At 35.6% G+C, this 20,211-nt stretch overlaps 1 protein-coding gene across 1 annotated transcript; it reads left to right on the top strand.

Moving 5' to 3' along the window:
• Positions 1-8,588: 8,588 nt before the first annotated feature.
• On the top strand, positions 8,589-12,886 carry LOC120277321 (serine/threonine-protein kinase STY13). The gene is made up of 6 exons (XM_039284114.1): positions 8,589-9,436; positions 11,286-11,407; positions 11,643-11,851; positions 11,923-12,097; positions 12,180-12,314; positions 12,407-12,886. The coding sequence occupies exons 1-6, from the start codon at positions 9,121-9,123 to the stop codon at positions 12,611-12,613; spliced, it is 1,164 nt and encodes a 387-aa protein (XP_039140048.1). The 5' UTR covers positions 8,589-9,120; the 3' UTR covers positions 12,614-12,886.
• The last annotated feature ends 7,325 nt before the right edge of the window (positions 12,887-20,211 follow it).

The raw sequence follows: 20,211 nt of genomic DNA, 5'->3' as shown, positions 1-20,211 counted from the left end.
TCGAATTCACACTTAGACTTCTTGTCAAATAAGTGATAGAATCAGAGCAGTAAGAAGATAGTAGTGAGATGGCAAAGATGAAGCTCCCAATTAGAGCTATAAATGAAAATCATAAAAAGGTATGAACCTGCATAGAGTATTCTTGAAAATAGAGTTCATAATGGCTTAAAAGGTAGAATGGGCGTTAGAGAGCCTGAAAGGCATGACTGTAAATTCATAGTGGCCAAAAATGGGGTGTCCCAAATACGCGATTTCATGATAGTCGAATTCATACTTAAACTTCTTGGCAAATAGGTGATAGGATCGAAGCCGTAAGAAGATAGTAGTGAGATGGCGAAGATGAAGCTCCCAATTAGAGCTATAAATGAAAATCATAACAGAGGTACGAACCTGCATAGAGTATGCTTGAAAATAGAGTTCATAATGGCTTAAAAGGTAGAATGGGCGTTAGAGAGCCCGAAAGGCATGACTGTAATTCATAGTGGCCTTCATGAGTTCTAAATGCGATCTTCTCAATGTCGGGAGGATGAATCCTCACTTGGTGATGCCCAGGGTGCAGATCTAATTTTGAGAAAACCTGGGCACCAGCAACCTCATCCAATAACTCATCGACGGTGGGAATAGGAAATCAATCCTTTACAGTGACTGCATTTAAAACCATGTAGTCTACACAAAATCACCATATCTCGTCTTTTTTCTGGACCAAGAATATTGGAGTGGAGAAGGGGCTTATGCTTGGATGAATGATACCTTTTGAGATCATCTCGCCCACCAAACATTCAATCTCGGTCTTCTGGAAATGGGGATAGCGATAAGGTTTCACGTTAACTAGTGCAACATTTGGCTGCAGGGGAATTCGGTGATCAAAAGGTCGCGGTGGTAGAGATCCACCAATTGAAGCAAAGAAGACATGAAGTCGGTGGGGGCGTTGGGTCCAAACTTGACCTCAAAGGTCAAATCCGGTAGATCAATGGCCAAGTGCCAATATTGTGCGACTGTATGGGTATGGAGTTGTCTAGTTAGTGCTGAATGGGTAATATATTGAGTAGTCTGTTGTAGCAAGCCATGTAAGCGCACACCTGATCCTTTGTGGGAAAATTCCATCCAAAGGTTTTTATAGTCAAACATGGTTGGACCAAGTTCAGAAAGACATTAGACACCTAAGACCAAGTTAGTGCCATAAATGGGTAAGAGTAAGAGATAGATTGAGAACGATGCGTCGCCGAGTGTCAAGGGAACCTGACGATATTCTCCATTGCATCTAAGGGACTCATCATTGCCCACGGTGACCCGCAGGTGTGGGGATGGGTTGACAAGAAGACCCATGTGGGAGGCTAATGGACTTTGGATGAAATTTTTATAGAGTTGTTGTTGATGAATACGACAACGTTGTGACCATTAATAGCTCTGACGATCTTGAGAGCAGATGGTATGATTTGGCCGAAAAAGGCATAGAAGAAAATACATGGTGAGGAATCTGTGGCAAGGTCCTGCATCAGAAGGATGGTGTCGCTGACGTCCTGATCCACAGATAGAGGTTGACTAGAAGTATTGCCATTGTCGGTATCAAGAATTAAACATAGAAATTGGGGAGGATTACAGCAATGGTCGGGGACAAACTTCGTGTCGCAATTGAAACACAACCCTTTCTTGTGGCGTGGCACCATCACAGATGGAGTAAGCCGTTTAATGGGCAAGGAAGTAGCCTGATTCAATCCTGGAGTTGAAGCCACCAAAGGGGTGGAAATCGGGGTGATGGAGGTCAGCACGGAGTAGGAAACACACGGTTGGCGTTGCATTTGGCTTCCATTAGTTGGGCCAACCCAATAGCATCATGAAGAGACGAGCGCCAGAGAATATAAAGTTATATAAAGTTCTCACTAAATGTCCTCTCGCAGGCTGGAGAGGAAACAATTTAATAAGCTTGTGTTGCTTAGCCAGGAAATTCTGGTCGAAAGACTTTCAAAGTCACTCAGATACTTGGTCACCGTGGAAGTTTGTTGAAGCTTAAAAACTTGGGCCTCATGGTTGACGAAGGAGGAGGTTCCAAAGCGAAGTTCAAGATTTTTAGTGAAATCAGCCCAAGTGGAGAGTTGTCCAGTGGCCGACATCCAATGGTACCATTGCTAGGCGACGTCACTAATATAGAAAACGGTAATAAAAAACTTTTGATCCTCAACAATAGTATGGAAGACAAAGAAGTGGTTGATCTGGAGTAGCCAGCCCAAAACATCGTCGCCAGTGATCAAGGGAATCTCTAACCTCATTAGGCGTATCAGAGGAATGAGAGGTAGGAGAAGGTTTTGCTGAGTGGATGAAGATAGTAGTCGTAAGGGTTGGAAGAGAGGTTGGAATGGAGCCGTTAGTATGGTGGAAGGAAGACATAGAAGATGAGGATTGGATGAAGGACCGTCGATCTTGTTGAGTTTGAGCATCATGTCCGTCATAATGGACTGCTGGGCTACTAAGGATTCTGGATCATGTCAAAGGCCTCGAAATGTTGCTGGACTAAAAGGCACAGCAAATCAAGTTTTGTGATCACGGAGTCATGTTGGGAGATGACAAAATCATGTTTGGCAAGTTGTTTATTGATGGAGTGAAGCTGCTCATCAATTGCGCGAGATCTTGTCAGCATGTCATCCGTCATCATCAGCGAGACTCAACAAAAGCACCGAATGATAGAAGAAGTTAGATAAGGGAAGATAGGAGAAGGAGAAAAAAAAGAAGGAAAAGGGGAAAGTTGTAAAAGGATTCTGCATATCCTCCTGTTCTCATTCATTTACTTTAATACATCAGTGTACCTGACTCCTGTAGCTACTTCAATAGTGGCATAACATCAAACATCACATGGGTATACACCATTCTCCCAACTTTCACATGCTACTCTGCCACCCTTATATTCTTAATTACATCCTACTTACACCAGCATAACTACTAATTGATTCACTAATTAGACTATTATAGACTTCCCATTCATCAGATTAAGACAAAACAAAGTCTCCATATTTGTTGTGATTCATCTACCCTTTTGTTCTTGTGCCTACTGTGTTGAGCGCTTGAACCTTGTTTTGCATCACAACCTGGTGACAAAGCACAGGCAACGACAACATTATATGACATATATATAAGTTATGTCTCCATATATAAATGATGTGACCAAAATATATATCTATATATAATAAATAAAATAAATGATTCGCAATGTTCTTGTCTATACTTCTACTCAAGCCCTTAATCGGAGGTTCTCAAGATTTTATTCTGGAGTAATTAATAATAAATGCTTGCCTCTATTAGGAATGGAAAAGTCCACAAAACTAAAATAAATAACATTTGTGATTTGATATATCACCCAGTTTCACCGATAAGATGCTAGGATGGGTATTTTCGATCTCACACTGAGAACACAGTAACTTCCTGAAAAATGCAGCCCGTGAATTGTTTCTTCCCATTGTTGAATCAGATTTTGCAAATACAATGCTAAATTGTATATATTGAAACTCATTGATGGTTGTTAGTCAATGTTGTTATTTGTTAGTTTTTATTGTTTAATCATGTTAGTATCATATAGTGTTATCATGTACATTATTAGACTCTCTGGTAAACCATAGTGGTCTATCCAAACTCATACAAAACATGTTGATTTACGACAAACTAATTTTTCTTCCTGTTTTCTTCCTAAGCATAGTCCTAATTTCATTCTCTTGTAAGTTTTTTATTTTTAAATTAATTTCTGAATCCAAGTATGATTAGATATCAAAAACCACTTGAGCATAAGAGCTCCTTGTAGTAATTCGACCAGTGGAAGGGTTTTTAATGATCTTCATTGTTTTGCTATTCATTTACATTTTTCTCTTATTTGTCTCAATATTATGACAGATTGATGAAAATTAATTATCATGAAAGAAGAGGACAAGTGGCTAGCAATTTCAGGTAATTGCCGGTTGTTTATAATACTATTTGTTACTTTGGCTTCAATTTGTTGTGGATATTAGTGAATCATTCATGCTTCTATCACAACATTAAAAATATTACATACTCATATAAGTTGTGGGCATTCAATTAGATATAGCACAACATGATAATCGTATCAAATTATTCGTTGGTTATCATGATATTGATTTTGGCCAGGAGAATATCTCAAACATGAAAAGTGTGCTTAATCTCTTCTTTGTTTCTGTCAAGATAGCATGCCTTATATTATTTTCTGAATTTATTTATAGAAGTTGATATCATGATGAATGTTTTATTCCTTTGACCAGTGCTTTATTTATAGCAAATAGCCTTTATCTTAGGAAGCACTGCCTTTAGATTTAAGAGAGTGCATTGACTCTAGAAATGGTGGGGGCCTTCATTTGTTTGATTGGCTCACAAGAACTCATTGAGGTTTTTCTTATTCTTCTTTCAAAAGAAAGAGGAAAAAGAATAGGGACAATAAGTTGTGTCAATACCTTCTTAAAGGATGTACTATTATATTCCTTCTTTAAAAGTCTACTCATTGACTTTTGATATTTTGAAGTTTAAGATCAAAAACCAAAATTGTAAATATGATCCATTGCATGAAACTTCCCCAATATTAAAATTATATAATTTGTCAATGATCTCTTGGTCTATTGGCATATATTCTGTCATGCTAATTAAGAAGACAAATTTGAATTTCAACTTATACAGGGTGAGAGTTTGAGCACATTTGTGCACACCCCTGACATAAGACTTGTCCACATAAAAGAATCATACAATTTAGAATTTCTTTTCTTTTGTATTTGATAAATGTTGTGGAATAAGGCATGATAGACATTTAAATAAATAAGGCATGGTATTCAAAATTAAAATTTTGAGTGTACCATGCACATTTCGTTTTTATTATTGTGAGGATAAGTATAGTCTGTGTAGATATGAACATATAAGTGGATGTATGTGAATTTTGGTTGTAGGAGAAGGTTTTTTCATGTAAATCACATCGACAAGCCTGAATTTTTATTTTAATATTTGCATCCCAATATTATAATATATTATACAGAAATGTTGAAAATGTGATGAGAGCTGTAGATGATGCAGCATGTTGTGGTGGTGGTGTCACCCCACTTGCACAAGTGATCCCTGACATTGAAATGGATCAACAGGACTAGTGAATAGTTGGTAAGGACACCACTCCCTCTTTGAAGTCATGCCCATTCTTATTGCAATACTCTACATATACTTGCTGTATAAATACTTGTTTGTACTTTCCATGATTTTTAGGTTTTTGTTCACATCTACATTGAATACTTATTAAATTCACTTTTTTAGGGTTATAAGTTTGCATTTGGTTCTCTTGTTTCTTTGCTTTTGAGATGTTACATCAAAGAACAAGTTAGGTTAACATTTTTTTTAATAAACAAAGACTATGTTGTTGATTATCCTAGATTTTATCTTGCCCTTAATTGAGAAATTTTTTAGTATGATTTGTCTTATTTAGGGCATACAAAATTTAAGTAGAATGATTAATTTGTTGATTTCTTTGTCAATTTTCAAGTAGCAACAGTTATTTAAGGGTCATTCTCTCTTAAATATGTTTTACTGATATATTTTCCAAAATAACCCTGTACAAAAAAGCATGTTACTTAAATATTTTCTCCAAACTGAAATGTCACAAGGGACTATTGGATCATTTGGAATTTTTGTGATTAATGAATAATTTATGTGATGATAACAATATTTTATTATTTTTCATATATTATTATATCATTCCTCTTCATTTTGAGAAGAATCAAATACGTAATTCAAGTCTTAAAAGTAAAACTTCACCACCAACATCAAACACATGGCATTTGTTCTTAATAAATTGAAATTGTTTGACAAATGGCACAATCACATCCAGGAATTAAATATTAATATGAAGGTTCTTTCCCATTTCACTGTTATAGAGTCAATGGCATCCAAATTGAGAACAAATGCCATGTGTTTGATGCCATTTGTCAAAAAATTAAACGAATTTGGATGAAGGCTCTTTCCCATTTCACTGTTACAGAGTCAATGGCACCCAAAATTATTTTGTAATTTAATTTTTGAATTATTTGCATCTAATGCCTTTTTATTCTTTTTCCTTTTTAAATTTTTTTTATTTGATAATAGTTCACAATTTATTTTTATATATCTTAAAGCATAAAGAATTTACTTTAATATTTGTAAGTAATAAAAGGTGGCCCCTTTTTTTTTTTAAATTGTAAACACATCATGATAAAATTCATAAACCACTGTTTACACCTTCTTATATATTCGTTTAATTCAATATCATTTGCTAGTTTAATGCAATAACTTCCCTAATGTTATGTTATTAAAGGCAAGTATGAAATTTTGCTTTTTAGCAAAAATATGCTAAAAAAAAATGGATGAAATCAATAGTAAAATAAATAAAAAGAAATTTTCAATGGTAACAATAAAAAATTTACTTATTTGACAAGTGATTTAAAAAAACATTTATTAAATAATAAGACAAGAGAAGTATTTATTTATTTATTTAATTACTTATAATTGTTTTTTGGTGTCTAATTTTCATTTTCTTAAATTTTTTTACTGTTTTATTGTGGATGACTATTGCGGTTGTCCAAGTTGTAGAATCATATAATAAAAATCAAGGTATTTGATGTCACTTTGTCACACCTCAATCATAGCAACAATTGCTACATAACAAGCCATCATTTTCCATTCCAATAAAAAAAAATACAAAAATCAATTAAAACGTATCTTACAAGAAAGAAATTATATGTATGTATATATATTTCCAATGTTTATTTAGCAAAACTCGAAAGCATTTTCTCAAGCAAAACAAGATGTACAGTGTTCAAAGGTGCATGAGTGTTTTTCAAGTTCATATAAACTTTATCAAGCAATACCAGTTTTTTTTCCCTTTTATTTTAAATAATATTTTCTTTTCGTTTTTAAGATATATATAGAGAGGGCTCGTTCTCTGTTGGTTGTGAGTGCAACCTGTTTTCTATTATGCATTCAACTATTATGTCCTCTTTTATTCCTATATCTCTCATCTTCTCTGTCTCAATACTTTTTAAATTTGGAGACTTTCTACATACGTCCCTTATATATATATATATATATGTCAAATCTCATTTGCAGACGTTTGTAAATATTTACAGACTTGAAAAAAAATAAAAGAAAATTTAGTAGAGATGGAATAGGTGGAGTTTGAGTGTAAAATCCAGAGAGGCGAGAGAGGCGAAATTAGGGTGAAAGTTGGGGTTGTTAGATGCTGATCTAAAGTTCTCTGTGGATGTCATAGATCCCTAGAAAACTAGCTTTTATATACACACATATTATATATATATATATATTATACCTAATTATATTTTATCTTTCATGTATCAGAAGATCACTTGGTAACTGTTAAATTAGTTAGAGTTATTAATCAAAAACTTCAATCCACTTATTTTACCAATTTAATTTTAGTTTGCCACACTCTTTATGTAACCAAAAACATTGTTAAACTAACAATAAAAAAAATTATATATTTGATCACAATTTAATAGATAAAAGAAAATATAAAAAAAAAACACTACTTTTAATATTTGCTTTTCCATAGCAATTCTTATATTAGAGCTCTCAAACTAGTGAAAATTTTAATAAATAAAATTCTGTTATAGATGATTATCTTGCTTTATTACGTTAAAAGATATCATTAACTTTTAATTTCTAAAAAAACTCATTAATTTTAGGTATAATACTCTAATTGGTCCCTCTATTTTTCTCTCTCTTCTCTTTTGGTCCCTATACTCAGAAATACTCCCGATTAGTCCCTCTACTTTTGAAAATGTGCTCACTTAGTTAAAAATACTCCCAACTAGTCTCTCTACTTTTAAAAATGGTCCAACTAGAGGGACTAAGTGGGCGCATTTTGGAAAGTAGAGGGACTAGTTGGGAGCATTTCTAACTAAGTGGGCACATTTTCAAAAATAAAGGGACTAGTCTGGAGCATTTCTGAATAGAGGGACCAAAAAAGAAGAGAGAGAAAAGTACATGGACTATTTTGATGATTATACCTTAATTTTATAGTTTAGAAAGGTGCAGTACTTTGTTCTACAAAAGCTAAATTATTTTCTAAACAAATTTAGTGTTATTTCTTAAAAATAAGAATTCATTCTAATAAATTTAATAATTTAGTGAAAATTTTTGTTTTAATTAAAAAAAACAATCAAAATATTCCCTATTATTTTTTTTTTTTATGTTTCTACTCTAGTCACTCGGTGTTAAAAAATTACTATTTGATCCTCAATTTTAATTTGTATTATAATTTTTTAATTTTTATTATAATTTGATGTGTTGTATGTAATATGCCACATGTTATAACTATTAATGATATTTATTCAAATAATTAAATTATAATAAAAACTAAAAATGAGAAACTAAATCAAATTTTTTTTATAAATTACCGAAATAAAAATAGGTGAAGAGCAGTGAACCATTTAAGTTATTTAACAGTTTTATTTTTTTTTTTGGAATGGTCGACGCACTAGAGTTGTTCTCTCTCTTGCTGATGCTGGAGCTGACGTCATAATAAAACTCTTAATAATTTTTCAACACTTTAAAAATGGCGTTGTGTTTTTTTGGACGCGGGTCAAAGAAACCGGCTTTAGCTTGCTCGGTCTCCTCATCCATACCAAAATTTCCCCTTTTCCTCGAATCAGCTCTCCGATTGCCGGCACTGTCTCGTATTTGGACGCTTTCTCCCTGCCTGCTTTCATTTATCTGATTTCCTTTCGATCGGAGTCTTTGTGTTTTGCTTTTTTAAGGATTTTTTTGGTCTTTTTTTCTGTTATTTTATAGATTTTTTTGGCATTTTGGTGATTTATTTGGGTTTGTTGATTGGGATTAGGATTTCAGGCTGAAAAGTCCGGAAAAGATTCGATTTTTTAGGGTTTTTTTTCTCTTCGAGTTTTAGTCGGACTCGGAGTTAAGGGCCAGAAAGGTGGGAGTTTTGAGGAATTCGGAATCTGTGTTTGGGTTGGAAAAGGAAGGATCTTTAGTATTTAATAGGGAATTTCGTTTGTGTTTTTAATTATTCTTTTGTATTGGAATTTGATTGATTTTCTTCTCTTGCTTTGGAGTTTGTGATTGATTTGATTCTCGAAGATGGATTCAAGAAACGGAGAGAAGGACGGAGGTGTTGATGTGAAGGAAGGCGGATTTAGATCCAAACTCAAAGGCTTTGGAAGCTTTGGGAGCAAAGATATGTTTGTTAGGGCTGATAAGATAGATCTCAAGAGTTTGGATATTCAATTGGAGAAGAAGATGAGCAAGGTGTGGACAAAGGACAACCGTGGTAGTACTCAGAGGCCCAAGGAAGAGTGGGAAATTGATGTGTCCAAGTTGGATGTTAGATATGTTCTGGCTCGTGGCACTTATGGTACTGTGTATAGGGGCAGTTATGATGGCCAGGAAGTTGCAGGTTTATATTTTCATTTTGTGCTTTTTTTTGTTAGTAATTTTCATGTTAACTTTTGCAATTTACTATTTGTTAGTGTTTGTTCCATTGCTTGCAAATTCTGTGTAAGTAGTCTTCGCAGAATTGTCTGTGTATTTCCTAGTGTAGATGAATTCTGATAAATTGAGCTCTGAGTTTCTTGTTTTAGTTTTTGTGTTGACAACTCTTTTTGATTTGTATATACTCTGCAATTGTTTGAGCTGTGTTGCTAAATGAAACAAAGAAGGATACATTGAAAAATGAGGAGTTTTGTTTTTTCTTTGCATAGTGATTTTTCGTCGTATATGTTGTTCATATATCATATAGAATTCCCTGATTATCTTGTCTTTTTCTTGGAGGTTGCTTATTACAAGTGCCATATCTGATTTAGCAGTGGATTTTTGGTGCATCACTGTTAGATGTTGTGTCCTATAGCTTGTGGACTTCACAAATCTAAATTTTGTTGAACTATATAATCTGAAGCAAAATATCATATTCCTAGCATGTTGTTTTGGATCGAAACTGCACAAGAGGTCCTTAGAAGAGGATCAATATTCTAAAAGTTCCGCTCTTATGCATCTCCTGTCACTATTTGTCTTGTTACCTTTCCTACTTCCTTCATAGTTTCAAATAACTTATCTTGATTTCTTGGGTCTCATTGTCTTTGATTGCTAACCTTTTATTGGAAAAGGATTGAAGGCATTATGAAGCTGATGAAAAACATGATAGTATCTTTGATTTTCTTTGGTTCTTGAAAACTTAAAATTTAACTTTATGCTGCAGGTTGTTTTATCTCATTTTCTTGTTTCAGTTTCATGTGGATTTCATGTGAGGCTAGATCATCTCCATCAGATTTTGATTTTGGTTCTAAAATCTAGATCTTATACATAAATATATTCTTGATGAGAATCTGTCTTCTCTCATGCCTTCCAAAGTTCAGTTTCTGCATAGAACTCTTGCTGACCTACGTTGGTTTTAATCATCATCTTGCTGTCATAATCTCTCACAATTGTGTGATTTGCTAATATCATCTTACCTTAATCTGAGTATTTGTCATGGACAAGGAATTTGCATATCAATTATTTCCTGAACCATTTATTCTTCAAACAACAGTAAATTTATTTTAGTCTATAAAACTTGATGAGATTCTAGATAAAGGTAGGACATTTTTAGGCATTCTTCTTTCTCCTTCAATGTGCACAGCAAAGTCTGCATCTGGGTAAGATTTGTTTCAAGCATGCAAAATGTGCTTAGATAAGATTTCTTTTTGGACTTTTGCTTAGTTATCATGAAGAGCACAATTAAAAGTCTCACTTAAATTGATGCAAACCGATCTCTTTCATCTTCCCCTTTCTTCCTCATTCCTTCTTTTGGAGTTCTTCTGGACAATTTTTTATTCTTCCTCTTTATGATTTGTAGCTCTTCTTCCTTAAGATTTTTGTCTTTTTCTTTTGTTGTGTGATTTCTACTAACCCTACCTTTTCTTTTAGTGGAATTTTGATTATTCACTAGATAGTTGCAGGGCCTTTACTATTGTTACTCATTTCCTTTAAACTATATATAAATCTTGGCTCGCCTAAGTTACTAGAGATCATTTTTTGGGGTGTTCAAGCCAATTTGTATCTTCTTTATAAATAGAAATGTTGTATGCTTTACACATAATTGAAATGTTGTACCTTCTTTCGAAATTTATTTGTAGATATATTTATTTGCAAATGTGGTTAATAGATGGTAGTTATTTTACATCGTATTTTAGAGTTCTGTCACTATGGATATAATATTTTGCAAAATTATGAATTTCATTGTGCATATTATAATATTTTTTTATTATTAGTGAAATTGCTGGACTGGGGAGAAGATGGTTTTGCCACGGATGCTGAAACTGCTGCTCTCCGGGCATCATTTCAGCAAGAGGTGGCTGTCTGGCACAAACTTGACCACCCAAATGTTACAAAAGTAAGTACTTTATTCAAACTGCATTGTTAAATAATGAATCACTAAGTAATTGTCAACAAAATTTATAGACCCAATTGTTGTTATCTAGAAACTAGATATGATAATCTGAAAGAACTTCTTTTATGTTCCTAAAACATGCAATGCATGTTTTTTCTTACATTTAATTTTTTTCTATAGCATTATTTCTTTTTTCATTTCTTACGTTAATGTTACATCTTGCCATGTTCTGTTGCAGTTTGTTGGGGCATCAATGGGAACATCTGAACTTAAAATTCCAGAGAAAAACTCTACAAGCAATGGCCAAAAGTCTATTCCGGCTCGAGCATGTTGTGTTGTTGTGGAGTACCTTCCTGGTGGAACCTTGAAGCAATACTTAATCAAAAATAGGAGAAAAAAACTCCCCTATAAGATTGTGATCCAGCTTGCATTGGATCTTGCCCGAGGGTTTGCATCTCTAAAATGTTATATATATATTACTCATATAGTATGGATTTTAACATTGTTTTCATTTACAGATTGAGCTACCTTCATTCAAGGAAAATTGTACATCGTGATGTGAAAACTGAAAACATGCTACTAGATACTCAGAGAACCTTAAAAATTGCTGATTTTGGAGTTGCTCGTGTTGAGGCACAGAATCCCCAAGACATGACCGGTGAAACAGGAACACTTGGTTATATGGCTCCAGAGGTGATTTTTCTAACGTTCAAATACGATACTCAAATTCATATTGTTCATTCTTAAACTACATTAACATATATAATACCTGCAGGTTCTCAATGGAAAACCTTACAACAGAAAGTGCGACGTGTATAGCTTCGGTATATGTTTATGGGAAATCTATTGCTGTGACATGCCATATCCTGATCTCAGCTTTGCTGAAGTCTCATCTGCTGTTGTTCGACAGGTTAGTGTTACTCTTCATTTGTTTGTCACCCCCGTATACGGTACTTGAATGCATTAGAAGAAAAATATTAATAAGATTTCATTTTAAAGCAGAACCTACGACCAGATATCCCACGGTGTTGTCCGAACGCATTGGCCAGTGTTATGAAGAAATGTTGGGACGCAAATGCAGATAAAAGACCGGACATGGACGAGGTTGTGAAGCTTTTGGAAGCGATCGACACGAGCAAAGGCGGCGGAATGATACCCGAAGACCAGAAGATGGGATGTCTTTGCTTCGTCAAGACTCGTGGTCCATGAATGATTTCCCTATAATTTATTTTTCGTATAAAAATGCATGCTGTAAAAGGGATTGTTCGTCTATAATTCACCGGGGATTAGATTGCTTGCCATGATTGATGCATTCTTTTCCACTGTAAATCATCTCAGCAGCTGCAAAGCTGTTGTTTTGTCTCTTTTATTGGTTCAACCTTGTGGCTCTATACCTGCTTTTTTTTGTTTTTGGGTTTTGATTTTGTTTGGTATGTATAGTTTGTTTGTTGGTTGAGAAGATACAATGCAAGGCTTGCTACAGATACTTCAATTTTAAATAATCCTTCTTTTGGTGTTTTTTTATTTTATTTTTATTATTATTATTATCATCATTTTAAATCTTCAACTATGTTTTGAAAAAAAAAAAAGACTATATTGTAATTTGAAGTAGATTTATAAGCTCAAATTATTAAAGGCCAAAGATAATAGTCTGAATAAAATCATTTATTTTTTTACCCAAAAAAAATAATAAAAAAATCTTTGACCTGATTATTTGAGGAGCTTGGGTACATCTGAATTTAGAGTTGATCAAGGTTGATTGAATTCAGGTAGATAACTTGAAATATATAAACATATTTATTGTATTGTTTATTGGTACGAAAAAAAATCAAGCTATTAATATTGCTTCATTTTTTTAGCTAAATGGAGTCGAATTTAAAAAATAAAATGATTTGATTTTAATTTTAAGTTAAAATTTAATCAGTGCTTTCAAAATTAAAATCAAATTGAGGTAAATTTGGTGAACCTGATCAAGTACGGCTAGTTTCTAATTATGATCCATCCCTAATACTTTTTAAGTATTTGTTTTGAGTTGATTCAATTTTTTTTTATATATATATTAAACACAATGTTCAACTTAAGAAATAGCACACCCAAGTTTTTATTTCATTTTTTAGAAATTTTTTTTATTTTAATTTCGAATGTGTTATTTATTTATTTATTTATTTATTTATTTATTTTAATGTGGATGCCATTATTGGAAGATGATCAATAAAGAGAGGGCAAGTGTAATGAAGTCATTATCATTTTTGTTCTTATGCATGTGAGTGGAGTGTTGCTTTCAATCACTATTATAGAGATCATTATCATTTATCAACCCCTTCTCATCCATGTCACCATGTTTGTTCATTTTTTTCAAATTTTTCCTCATTTCAATTGTAATTTAGTTCCACCAACAAGATATTCTTAATCCTATAATTATTGATTCTATGGCTTTAAAATTGAAGGTTCATTGCACCTAACTTCATTTTGAGTTTTCACAACAAATAAAAATTAAAAAAAAAATAAAAAAGAATTTTTAATATATATATATATATATAGCGAAAAGTCTCACAATTTCTTGTAAAATGATTAAAAAAATTATATTTATATTCTACAAAGCTCTAGTATTTGCCGGTATATCAATAAAAATAATTACAGTATGCAAACTCAATTTACTAAATTATAAAAAAATATTGAAAATATTTTTGATAGAGTAATTAAACAAAAATTTTAAACAAAAATTTTTGTTTAAAATTTTATAAGTATACATACAAAAAATTTTATAAGTATACATACAAACTCATAATTTTATAAGTATACATACTCATAATTATAAGTATACATACAAACTCATAATTATTTTTTTTCCCGGTTCCCTGTCTTGCTATTTAATTGTTAAAATTTTTAATATCCTCAAATTAGATATATGCAAATATAAGTGGTTTATGCATTGTAGAAGTATACATGCAAATATAAGTTTTTTAAGGGTATATATTTGTAATTCCACCCAAAAAAAAATTTAAAAAAATTAATAATTAAGAATTAAAAAGGAATAGACATATATCCACTCTTATCTTATGGATTAGTGTTTCAGATAACAGGATTTTTTTGATGAGTGCTTAAAGTCCTTGTCTTGAATCATTAAACAATTATGACTCTCATCTTTATCTTCTTTTCATAATAATTAATTTATTAAGGGATTTTTGCATTTAAACCCCTGATATATTTGTTTATTGTGATTTTCCTATTTGGAAAAAGATGGATTATGGGATTACTAGTTTACTACTCTGTGAGAGTCCTTATCTTGTCCCAAGCTATGACTATGACCAATAACCTTCAAGACTTTTATTTTTTTAATTATTCTAATTTAAATATAAGGATTTTTTTCTTATAACCCCCTGAGCTATTTGTTTATTGTGATTTAATATTTATCTTATCAATATTTAATTAAAAAAACACTTCATGTCACTTACTTTAACTGTAAATAACCCTTTTATCACTCTACTGTTGGGAAAAAAATATTTTGAGAATACTTTTATTTATTTTTATTTATTGTTTTATAAATTTAAAGCTTCCATTTTTCATTAAGTAAAATAAAATTTGTACTGATTCTATTGTTGAGTATTACAAATTAAAAAAAATAATGTATAGATATATGGCATTATTTTTTTTTTTTATAAATTACAAAAAAGTTCATAAGACCATAAAAACATTTAAATCTTTTGTAAAGTAATACTTTACATTTGTCTGAAAAATAGTAAATAATTTAATTAAAAATTTCATAAAAGTTTACTAATCAATTTGTAAGCTGTTATTTAAGGACTGCTTGTTCTATGAACTTTTATCTTTACTTGTTGAAGGATTTATTTAACTCTTTATTTTACACAATAAAAACTAAAGTCTAAATTTCAAAAATATAACTTTCTTTTCATTGCCTCTTACTCATTTCACATTATGTTCTCCAAAAATTAATTAAAAAATAAATAAATTTATTACGTAGACATTTTCCACTGAGATATCTTTTTTTTTAAAAAAAATACTACGAGATCCAACGCGGACCAATTGATTCTAACACCTGAAGAATGACTACCTTTTTTTATTATGTATTTTTTTTATTTTTTGAGTCCGATGTTATTTTATTTTTGCTTGTAGTCTTTTGTATTTTGTTCTCCATTTCTTGTGTACTTAAAGTTATTATTTGATCTTCCTTTCCTCTTCCCTGTTAGTCTTTGTAACTCTATTTTATTAGTTTAATACGTGTAATTTATCCAATTTTTCTATAAAAAAATTATAATTCACCACTTTTCCAAGTACTACTGAAATGTTTATGGGCAGTGATATTATTAGTATTAATATTTGAGTTCATAATTTGTTTTTGGACTATTTTATTAAGTCTTAATTCATCATTATTTTTTAATTTTCGATTTTACCAAATGAACAACCATTGAGACTGTTCTGGTCAAGGCTCCACGTTAGATTTTTAGTTCTTTTAAACATTTTCCTTTTCTTGGCTTATAAAAACGAGTAATTACTAATATGTTTTTCTTAAAAAAAAAAATCACATTTTACTTGTATACCCCTATAAAAATTTGTTTTATTTATATTTATTAATAGTTGAAAATCAAATTATGACTTTATGAAATACAAATTTTAAATTTGACAAGCGTAGAGTAATTTAGTTTTAATGAAAGAGATATATAAATAATTAATTAAAAAAATACAATATATAAATAATTTTGTCATTTTTATTATTATCTACCAACAATTTTTTTTTAAAGTCTTTGCCTTATTCATGATGATTAGGAGTCTTTTTTAAGTATTTTTTTAATAAAAACAATAATTACTGTATAAAAAAAAGACATATATAGAAGTGTTCCAATTACATTGGTTTAACACTAACAATAAAAATCTATTATGTGCACCCAATCTAATATATCAAATTTTATAACTCTATTAATATATGGATGGATTCGAGTTAAAAAACCATTAGAAGGATGGAGAAACGGAGCCTCTTGGGAGATCTTTGGACTGGCGACCCGGCAAGCTTAGAGGCCGGTGACGCCACGACAAAGGAGAGGAAGGGCAAGACGGTGGAAGGAGACTCTGGGATCAGACCGGGGTTTTCTTACACGCAGGCGGCTTGCTCCTCTTCATCGGGTGAGCACACCACGTCTGGACAACGGAGGAACCAGCCTCGCATGGAGAGGAAGGTGGTGGTGGGAACGAAGCGACCACGGTCACCGCGGGAGGGAGCTTGTGGTAGATGTTTCCGAACGTCTCACTCCACGGCGGACTGTCGGCACCAAGTGGTGTCTGCGCTGCTCCGGAGTAGGACATGTTGCTGCTCGGTGTCCGGTTGAGGATCGGCGAAGTCCACGAAAGAGGAGGGTCCACGTTCGCTCAAAGCTATTGAGTGGTAAAGGTGGATCTTCAGGGCTGGAGAGGGTGGTCGGGAGGATGCCAGAGAAGGAAACGAAGTCCATGGGAAAAGTGGAAGGGGAGATGCTTGACGGGAAGATGGATAGACTGAAAATCAACCGGGCTTCGCTTTCTCTTGCGTTATCCCCGGAGAGTTATGAGTTGAGGGAGGAATTGGCCAAGGTTGTTGTTCTCTCGGTGGTGGGGGGACATGTGAATGATGGGAGTGTGTTGGAGATCCTACCTTCGATCCTTAACTACAAGATGGCAGGTCCGGCGATCCCATTGAACGAGAACTCTTTTCTCCTGTCGTTCGAGAACAGGGATGTCATTCGGGAGGTGGTAAAGCTCAAAACATTCGATGTTATGACAAGGGACGGTAAATGTAGGTTGAGCTTGGCACATTGGACTGCGGAGTTGGGGGCCTCCGGCCATGCTGACGGGGAGGGGAAGTGGATCTCGATTTGGAATCTCCCGCTCCACAGGTGGTGCTGGAGCATCATCGATCAGGTTATACGGCCGGCGGGCGATCTTATCGCTTTGTCTAAAGCGTCTGAGCCTCATAAAAAGTTTGTGAAGGCTCTGGTGAGGCGTCGATGGGGGTGGAGTTGCCGATGGAGCTCGATTTCTCATTTGGCATGAGAAGATACCATGTTCTTCTCACGGAGGAGAGAGGAGTTCTGCCGGAGTTCTATCGTACTTCGGGGAGGTATGTGTTGTGGGAGACGGCCCGGAATGGAGAAGTCATTGCTACGGAGCTACCTGCTTCTCAGCGGGATTTACCAGCTGAGAGACTAGGAGGGGTTGAACGGAGTAGGAGAACTACGGTGGAGAGCTCGGGAGAGGGTGGAAGCAAGCCAGGGGGGCCGGATAGAGGAGGAGGGCTAACGTTATTGCAGCGCCGAGCTGACGACAAGAAGGACTAAGGATGCTTATCTCTGTCGGTTGAGCGTAGCTCCCACGGAGAGGGTAACGTTAACATGCCGTGGGTCGAGCTAAGCTCCCGCGAAGAAGGCTCACGTCTGAACCTTCACAGTGAGCGACCAGGGGGAGGATCCCGCCGACCGGCCTACCCGGGTCGGATAGCTGGTCACTATGGGAGGACCAGTGGGGCTCGGGTCTCTGAGCTTGTGGGAGAGAAGAGACGTGTGTCAGTGAAGGGGAGCGGCTTGATGGTGTCACGTGTCGAGTGGAGAGCTCGCTGCTCGGCTGCTGGGGTATCGAACAGGACCGTGACACATGGCAAGTTGCGAGAGGTCGAGGTTGTCGCTGCTGACGCGGAAGTTGACGAGGTTGTCGCTGACGAGGTTACAGCTGACACCCAGGCCGAGGCTGACGAGGATGTTGACGAAGCTGGTGTGCCTCCGAAATTGCTGCTATAACAGTTTAAAGGAAAATAGGTGATTAAGGGGAGCCGTTTTATTGAATCGGGCTAGCGGTTGGGTTTAAACCCAACTGAAATTGATTCGGGGTCCGATTGGAATCTGATGGGCTTAGACCCAATTGCAGAGGAAGTGGGCCATGTAATGGGCCTGATTCAAGTGGATGGGCTGGAGATTGCTACTAGTGGGCTAAAAGATCCTATCCTCTTATGTGAGGTGGATAGGGGATTGATGGGATCTCTTCACTGCTCTGGGACACTGGTAGGACAGGCGATTGACCCAAATCTCGGGGGAGGACACTCAAAGACGGTGGAGAACCCACTGTCGGGGGGTGACATTGGTGCTTTTGATATCCCTGCGAATTTTGATCTCGGCGATGTCACGGTGTACCCAGAGGTGATGCCTCCTACAGGTTTTACTTGGATACTCTCAGAGGGGGTATGGGCCCTTTTTCCTGCACGGCTGAGGGGAGACAAGGGTGGTGGATCAAGGGTTCCAGAATTGCAAGAGGGGAAGGGGGACTCGCTGTCGGAAGAGAAACTGATCTCAGATGGGGAGGACGGCTCGAACGACTCGACCTCGGAGTTTGAGAGAAATCTGAGGGAATTGCTACCCGGATTGCAAGAGCATAGCTCGGTCGGGGGCAAAGACCCCCCATTGGGCTCCAGAAGAAGCGAGAGACAAAAGAAGCCGTCTTCAAGATTTAATGCAGAGGCGGGGTTTATCCCCGAACCGCCAAAACCAACTAAGAAGAAGACTGTGCAAGAAGGGGTGCAAGAAGGTACTACACATAAACCTCTTCTTATTTCTGACTGGACTAATGAACAACTTATCAGTTATTGCAATGCTTGCGGTATTGATTTTTCCGACTCTGCTAGTGTTAGCTTGAATAGTCTACGTTTACTAGAGTTGGCCCGCACGAACCAAGTGGCAGGTCAGGCGGAGACCTCTTTTGAGGTCCGCGTACCACATCAGTGTTTATGAATATTATCACTTGGAATGTTAGGGGCCTGGGGAGACCGGCAAAAAGATTCCTGGTTAAGGATTTTCTCTGTCTCCACCATGCGGATGTGTGCTGCTTGCAGGAGTCCAAACTAGAGTCGGTTTCGCAAGCTATGTGGAGAGAGATTGGGGGTTCTAGGTTTGATCAATTCGCGGTCGCCCCGGCTGATGGGACGTCGGGAGGGATGATTGTCGAGTGGAATAGCGCTAATATCGTTGGGAAACTTGAACAGGTGGGGGCTTTTAGCATCACACTGGAGTTTCGCGACAAGAGAGACAACTTCTGCTGGAGATGCACTTCGGTTTACGGTCCTATTGCGAGAGACCTGAAAATTGGGTTATGGGAGGAGTTAAGGGGTTGTAGTGGTGATCCCCTAATTCCCTGGGTACTATGTGGGGACTTCAATGCCATTTTCTCCATTGAGGATAAACCGTCTGGGGTTCCAAACATGAGGGATCTTCATTCTTCTAATCGTTTTCTTCAGGATGTCCATCTCTGTGAACCGACGGCGGTTGGGAGGAGATACTCTTGGACCAACGGGCAGGTGGACCCTATTTGGGTGAAACTGGACCGATTTTTTGTGAACGTCGCCTGGTCTGATCGCTTCCCATGTACGGTCCAAAATAGTCTACCTAGGCTAGGATCGGATCATGTTCCCATTCGGCTCGAAGTGGGGGGACACTGGTCTATTCCTAGAAACTTTAGGTTCGAGCTAGTGTGGTTTACGGCGGAGGGTTTTATGCACCTTGTGCAACAATGGTGGATGGAGATGACTCCTGAAGGCTGTGGTGCTTTTGTGGTTGCCAAGAAACTTGCTGGACTCAGGGAGCGGCTAAGGAGATGGGCCAAAGTTTGTTTTGGGTCTATCAAGTTAAAGAAGCTTAACCTTCTACATGAGGTGGAGAAGTTAGATGTCCTTAAGGAGGCTAGGAAATTGTCACCGGGTGAGCTTGCTCAGGAGCTCCACCTTTTGAAATCGTTAGAAGATATTCGCAAGCAAGAGGAAATTTACTGGCAGCAAA

This window comes from Dioscorea cayenensis, chromosome 15, assembly GCF_009730915.1.
Source record: "Dioscorea cayenensis subsp. rotundata cultivar TDr96_F1 chromosome 15, TDr96_F1_v2_PseudoChromosome.rev07_lg8_w22 25.fasta, whole genome shotgun sequence".
NCBI lineage: Eukaryota > Viridiplantae > Streptophyta > Magnoliopsida > Dioscoreales > Dioscoreaceae > Dioscorea > Dioscorea cayenensis.
This window is presented reverse-complemented; position numbering and strand designations above follow the sequence as displayed.